The sequence below is a fragment of the Esox lucius genome, chromosome 7 (assembly GCF_011004845.1).
Source record: "Esox lucius isolate fEsoLuc1 chromosome 7, fEsoLuc1.pri, whole genome shotgun sequence".
Lineage (NCBI taxonomy): Eukaryota > Metazoa > Chordata > Actinopteri > Esociformes > Esocidae > Esox > Esox lucius.
The window spans coordinates 6,663,502-6,671,204 of record NC_047575.1 but is presented as its reverse complement, the minus strand read 5'-3'; the positions used below and the strand labels follow the sequence as shown (position 1 = coordinate 6,671,204).

Genomic DNA, 7,703 nt, shown 5'->3' with positions numbered 1-7,703 from the left:
ACACTTCGACAATCCACCAGAAACAATCACAATATAACCGTAAACTGTTAGTCTATACGGAATAATTCATAATGCGTACTACGCATCGCCTGCGAGGATATACGAACTCGGGACCTATAGTTCACAAGTCCGCTTCTCTAACCATGACGCTACTTAACAAGGGGTAGCCAATCAGTCAGTCAGTCAGTAAGACATTTGCTCTTCTCAACAAAAAAGCTATACCACTTCAATATTGAAATCAAGAACTGTCAGAAGACAAGTTAATGTACTTTTTATTGTTTTACGCAATAGCAAAGCCCTCAAACACAAAGAAAAACTACATACATGGAAATGTTGACAGATGTTCTATGAACTAGTGGCAGTTAAGACTGTGGGGGAAAGAAAATCATCAAACCTCAGGAAGTCTTTTGCTCACACGGTTCACCACAAGTTCCAGCAGTCAGCAGCCTAGTATTTATGAGGCTGCCTTATTCCCTCCATAGTGCACTAGATTTGGTTGATATTAGTGCACTAGATTTGAGCCCTGGTTGATATTAGTGCATATGAGGAAACGGCAGGGCCATTTGGAACACAGCCAGGTGATTAGTCATCTGTAAGTGTGTAACAGGCATTGGAGGTCATTCATTAAAACATGAACATGTGCTTTTCCTCTCTTAAAAAAAGTGACTTGATACATCTTAAGACATTCACAGCTGATAAACACATGAGTAGGGGTAAGATGAGGCAATAAAAAGCAGGAATGTCACAACATTGTCAAAACTATAGAAAGATAAAACAACTATAGTATCAGATTAGTAAACGGCAAAGCAGTAAACAAACAAGCAGCAAACTAGCTTTTAAAACAAATGTTTTTCAAAACATTTGAAAAAGGAGGAATAAATGAAGAGTTATGGATGTGCGATATTGCCATATGAAAAAACTGGTATCTGCAAATGGAAACGCAACTGTTTCGAAAGAATTACTTATTATCCAATAAAAAGGTGTGAGAAAAAAAAACACTGACACATGGTTAAATACATAGCTGTGTAAGTGTTCATGTGTGTAGTGCACATAGGACACATGTATACAGGTATCTGCCTCCCAGACTGACACCAAAACCTCCTAGCCCTGAAATGTTGCGTAATCTGCCTTGCAGTGTTCCTTTAGGACATCTGACCACCCAAGCCTTAGATGGGATCATCCAAAACCCCAGGAAACTGTTGGAGCAGGACTGTTTAATAAACAAGTAGACTGTTGCTCAGCTAAATCGTTCCTGTGCTGCACTCTCCGCCATCCTGATGTCCAAATAATCATTGACACTGTCATTATTGATACTTGTTAATCTACGTAAAACTCGTTAACCTACGTAAAACTAGTTAACCGTACAGTCTTAACATTCTGTTGGTTTGCTCGTAGATCCCATCCAATATTTGTGATCTGGGGCAATTTGGTACTCAATCTTAGCAGTAGATAATATTATTGGCCAGTATTTTCTGATAATTCTTAAATGATTAACTGCAAAATTTTATTGACTCCAAACCATAATAATTATGGCCTGTAATATTATCTACTACTGAGTTTGAGTACCAAAGGGCATAATAACATAACTCCTACTTCCCTCAGAAGCATAAAACCACTCACTTCACTTTGGCACAGTCTTCCCTTTTTTTAGACATGTCCTTCCACTGAGCATGAAGCAGACTTGATTATAATTCATCCTACAGCCTGCATCCCTGATGACATTCTGTCCCCTACACAGTGCAGCAAAGGAAATAGAGCCCTGGTCAAAGGGGATACATTTAGGGAGTAGGGAGTCCTTTATGCACAGTAACAGGCCCAATTGCAAGAGGATGGCATGTTATTTTACCTTTGCAATGCAACTGTTTTTTTTTTAAAACAGGTTCACCTGAATGTAAAATGTTTCAAAAACAGGTCAAACAACACTCAAATGACAGTGGTTAGAAGCCTTAAGGGCTGGCTTAATGTGAGCCTAGACATATAGACAGCTGTAGAGCTTTCAACATGTGGATTGCACAACCCCTGCTGGTCCACAAGGGTATTGCATCTGGTAAAAGTAATGGTATTATACGCAATTTAACCGAGATTTCGGCAATGCAAAATGGGCCTCTATCTACTACTGTCACATGTACTACATTTCAGTTTCAATACAGTTATGAGCAAAATATATTTGTATATTTTATGTTAGGATTGGCTGAGGTTAAGAATGTCAGTCCTCAAGAGCTTTTGGTGGTGACTTGGTGATCTCTGGAACAGAAATTCTTGGGAATCACTACTTGGAGGTGATCAGAGCACCAAGCTATACCCACAAAATGGAGTAAGTAAAACATGATTTAGGCAAAATGTAGGGTATCACACTAACTGCTGACAGGAGAAAGATTATATTCAGGAAGGCACATTGTGATGTATCAAATAAAAAATTAAAATTCTGTCTCAATCTCTACTACATTCTAATGGGCATTACTTTAGAAAAAAAAACAACACTCAAAGTAAAAATGAACACACACACACACACACACACACACGCGCGCACACACACACAATCAGCACATCTCATAAATATACACACACCCAACGAGTAGTGTTATTCTGGACTGTATCACATATGGCATTTTATATCATCCTTAAAACGGAACGGAATATGTAGTGTTGTAGTGTGTGTGTTGCACTGAGCATGCATGCATGCAGCCCAACATGCTGTTTGTAGCACATAGAAGTGTCACAGTTAGTGTGGATTTGTCTCAGTGTTTTCCGGCACAAAATGTAGATAGATGAAAATAGGCACGTCTGGGTGCCGAGGAACAAAGAGTCACCATGTTCCGCCTCCCTGTCTTCTAATGGCACTTAGCCTATCGCAGTTTTATCCAATGGCAACTGGATCAAACTTCCTCAAAGAAGGCCATCTGAGCCATGTAGGCAGAATTTCTCTGAAAGAACAAAGAACAAATACTTTAGAGATGTCTTAAAAATGAGCCCCTGACTTTTTTCCAGTCAGGTCATGTAATCACAATGGCAAATAATGCCTTAGTTATCCTATATCTGCCAAGATTACATTAGTTAACACTCAATCAGTAATAAGGTGCTAGTGCAGTTAGCATTAACATTCTCAATTAGGTAACGTTGTAAGTAAAACCATGTAATGTTTGAGTTAAATTGCAACTCAAATATTAAGTGATTGTTGAGATCTGTTTATGGAAGCTGGGAGACTGTACCATCAGAGGAATGGTCTCGCAATACCACTAATGACAGAAACAGGAATTACCACACATTGTAGGATGTTTAGTAGGTAGTTCTTACATTACTATGGGACATGTAGGGGGTTCAGGGGGTTCGGAGGTAGTTCTTACATTACTATGGGACATGTAGGGGGTTCGGAGGTAGTTCTTACATTACTATGGGACATGTAGGGGGTTCAGGGGGTTCGGAGGTAGTTCTTACATTACTATGGGACATGTAGGGGGTTCAGGGGGTTTGGAGGTAGTTCTTACATTACTATGGGACATGTAGGGGGTTCAGGGGGTTCGGAGGTAGTTCTTACATTACTATGGGACATGTAGGGGGTTTGGAGGTAGTTCTTACAGTACTATGGGACATGTAGGGGGTTAAGGGGGTTTGGAGGTAGTTCTTACATTACTATGGGACATGTAGGGGGTTCAGTAGTTCCACGATTACCCTGGCTAAAATTATCCTGGCTAAAATGTATCCTGATAACAACTCTGGTTTATAGTTCAAAACGGCTGATCGGATATTCTTCCATTACATAAATGTAATTTATGCATTTAAAAAGCCATTATAGTAAAATAATATCAAAGGTTTTTAATAATGAACTAATACAATAATAACATGTAAATCTGTAAACGTGTATGGTTGCCAGCTTCATTGGCAATACATTGCAGAGGATGTTTAGTGGCATTTAGAATTGCCATTTGTACCACATTGCCTTCATTGAACATCTATACATTGCACATCTGTAACATATATTATACTTTATACACGTACATTTTCACTTCTTGTTAGATGCTAAATGCATTTTGTTGTACTGTACTTGTTCAATGACAAACTTGAATCTAGTCAAAACAATATATATTGAGATATGCGCTCCACCAGCTAAATAAAACAAGTAGTCAGGAACACTTCGGTGACTGGCAAGGGATTTTTCAAGTCACTTCTGAGGATCAGGGGTGAAAATAGGTTTCATTTCTTACCGGTACTGACCTTTGGGTGCATGCACTTCCGTGCACATTGTATATGCATAATAACTTTATAATTCATTATAACAGCTCCCGGTTATGTTGTGCGCATCATGTATTGTGCAGATCATATTGTGTATTATTCCGATTTACGATTATCTGAATATGGAATTTCTCCATGATTCCTTAATTGTATTTTCCATCGTAATTAGTACTAAAACCGTCTATCGTCCAATCCCTATATGGGACATGTAGGTGGGGTTCCATGAGGTGTGAGGTAGTTCTTACATTACTATGGGACATGTAGGGGGGTTCCATGGGGTAGCCACGGGCATCGTTGCGGAGGCTGTAGACGGCGGCTTGCTGCTGCTGCTCTTCTAGTTTCAGGGACTCTATCTCAGACTTCAGCTCCTTCAGCTGGTCCTGCAGGTGCTTACTCTTCTCCATGTACTCCAGTCTGGGACAGTGGAGGTGAGGGAAGGTGAGATGAGTGGAGGGGAGAGTGAAAGTAGTGTGGTGGAAGAGGAAGGACACAGACTGCCTTTAACCGAAGGAGCCAGATCATATGAAATATTTAAAAAAGTCTACACACAAAACGCCAGGTTTTTGTGATGTAAAAGAATGAGACAAAGATAAATCATGTCAGAACTTTTTCCACTTTCAACATGACCTATAATGTGAACAATTCAATTGAAAAACAAACTGAAATCTTTCAGGGGGAAAAATTAAAAATAAAAACCTTACAATAACCTGGTTGCATAAGTGTGCAAATCCTCTTATAATTGGGGATGTGGCTGTGTTCAGAATTAACCAATCACATTCAAACTCATGTTAAATATAAGTCATTACACACCTGCCATAATTTAAAGTGACTCCGATTAATCACAAATAAAGTTGCTGTTCTAGTAGGATTTTCCTGACATTTTCTTAGTTACATCTCAGAGCAAAAGCCATGGTCCACAGAGAGCTTCCAAAGCATCAGAGGAATCTCATTGTTGGAAGATATCAGTCAGGAGAAGGGTACAAAATAATTTCCAAAGCATTAGATATACCATGGAACACAGTGAAGACAGTCATCATCAAGTGGAGAAAATATGGCTCAACAGAGACATTACTAAGAACTGGACATCCCTCCAAAATGTATGAAAAGACGAAGAAAAGTGGTCAGGGAAGCTTCCAAGAGGCCTACAGCAACATTAAAGGAACTCCAAGAATTTCTGGCAAGTACTGTTTGTGTGCTACATGTGAAAACAATCTCCCGTATTCTTAATATGAATGGGCTATGGGGTTGGGTGGCAAGACAGAAGCCTTTTCTTACAAAGAAATACATCCAAGCCCGGCTGAAGTTTGCAAAAACAAACATCAAGTCCCCCAAAAGCATGTGGGAAATTGTGTTATGGCGCAAAAACAACACTGCACATCACCCAAAGAACACCATACCCATAGTGAAACATGGGGGTGGCAGCATCATGCTTTGGGGCTGTTTCTTCAGCTGGAACCGGGGCCTTAGTCAAGGTGGAGGGAATTATGAACATTTCCAAATACCAGGCAATTTTGGCACAAAACCTTCAGGCATCCGTTAGAAAGCTGAGGATGAAGAGGAAGTTCACCTTTCAGCATGACAACGACCCAAAGCACACATCCAAATCCACAAATGCATGGCTTCACCAGAAGATTAATGTTTTGGAATGGCCCTGCCAGAGCCCAGACCTGAATCCAACTGAACATCTGTGGGGTGATCTGAAGAGGGCTGTGCACATGAGATTTCCTTGCAATCTGACAGATTTGGAGCGCTTTTGCAAAGAAGAGTGGGCAAACATTGCCATGTCAAGATGTCATGCTAATAGACTCCTACCCAAAAAGACTAAGTACTGTAATAAAATCAAAAGGTGCTTAAACAAAGTATTAGGTTAAGGGTATGCACACTTATGCAACCAGGTTATTGTACGTTTTTTATTTTTCCCCCACTAAGCTTTCAGTTTGTTTTTCAATTGAATTGTTCACGTTATAGGTTAAAGGTGGGAAAAAATTATTTGTCTTTGGCATTTTAACAGGGGTCTGTAGACATTTTATATCCACTGTATGAATGAACAATGCCATTAGGGAGGGGAACCAATTTAACAGCCAGAGGCCTCTAAGATTAGGGTTCCATCTGGGGAAGAGTCCAGCTCAGGGTACCATCTGGGGATAGCTCACCTCTCCCTTTCTATTTCCATGGACAGCCTCTTCATGTCAGAGTCTTTGAAGTCTATCTGCATCGATCCGGACTCCACAGCTAAATCCCCTCCCTCTGGGGGAGGAGGTGGAGGGGAGTAGGCCGCTATTATCTGGAACAAGCACACGCAAAAAAGACAGTGTTAGTAAGGGGGTTCAGCAGTAGGATGGAGTCCTCTACAGGATATTGTTCGACATTACGATTAACATTAAGTAAATGGTTTTGGTTATGGTGTTGAGTATTAGATAAATAGTCTTGTTATGGAGTTGAGGATTAGGTAGATCTTCTTGGTCATGGTGTTGAATATTAGGTAAATGGTCTTGTTATGGTGTTGAATATACTGGCTATCCCAGGCTATTGTGCACAGTGCACCTGAGCCACATGAACACCTTCCATTGGAAGAACATAGCCTTTCAGGAGGGAATATATCATTCTGTGTAATGTACGTCATGTTTTTATTGCATCGAAATGTAGTGAGGTGTGGCATCTTGGAGTGGCAATTTTGACATTTCACCAATAAACAAACTTTGATCACATCCAGTTTAATTCGAGCCAGTCACATCAGCCTACAAAACCTTATCATAATAAATATGTTTTAAGGAAGCAAGAACCGCCTGTTGAAAGTACTGGGAGAGGGGTCTTGGTTAGGATTATAGTCATCTCTACCGGGTAAGTAGTCTTTGTGATCTCCAAGAGTTTCTGCTTGGCTCTCCTCTCTGCATCTTTGGCCTCCGTCAGGTCCTGCTTCAGATGGTCCGCTTCCTTTGATCTGCAGTGGGGGAGCCTTTACTCACAGTTCATTTACTTTACCTATCTAAATAAACAACTACTTGTACTACAGTACTTACTGACAATTGTGCGCCTACTACTGTCAATATTAAGACATCCTACTAAAACACATTAATATTAACAGAAATATCTGTACCTGCGCTCTGACTGTTCCACCAGTTTGACAGCCAGCTGCTCTGCCTCTCTCATTTTCTGTTCCATCAGTCTCTTCTCTTCCTTGGTCTTCAGGGCTGTGACCTCTAACCTCTGCCTCTCCTGCTCAGCCTCGGCAGCCTTGTGGGCCAGCAGCTTGGCTTCCTCCTCTGCGATCTGGGCCTTCTCCGCCAGCAGGTCCGCTGTCTCCTCGGAACGAATCTACAAACACATAACACCCCCGTAACCCCTCAGGACACCCCCGTAACCCCGCAGGACACCCCCGTAACCCCGCAGGACACCCCCGTAACCCCGCAGGACACCCCTATACAGCAATCAGCCATAACATTATGACCTCCTGTCTAACATTGTGTTTTGCA

The 7,703-nt window shown here is 41.0% G+C and overlaps 1 protein-coding gene across 2 annotated transcripts in view; it reads right to left on the bottom strand.

Moving 5' to 3' along the window:
• Positions 1–232: 232 nt before the first annotated feature.
• nf2b (neurofibromin 2b (merlin)) overlaps positions 233–7,703 on the bottom strand; it is a 12,450-nt gene continuing 4,979 nt past the window's right edge. For both annotated transcript variants that reach the window (XM_010904996.5, XM_010904997.5), the window contains exons 13-17: positions 7,328–7,545; positions 7,069–7,171; positions 6,384–6,514; positions 4,476–4,644; positions 233–2,924 (exon numbers count right to left, since the gene is read on the bottom strand). In XM_010904996.5, coding sequence (XP_010903298.1) covers positions 2,877–2,924; positions 4,476–4,644; positions 6,384–6,514; positions 7,069–7,171; positions 7,328–7,545 — 669 coding nt within the window. In that variant the 3' untranslated portion in view covers positions 233–2,876. The remainder of the gene's footprint in view (positions 2,925–4,475; positions 4,645–6,383; positions 6,515–7,068; positions 7,172–7,327; positions 7,546–7,703) is intronic.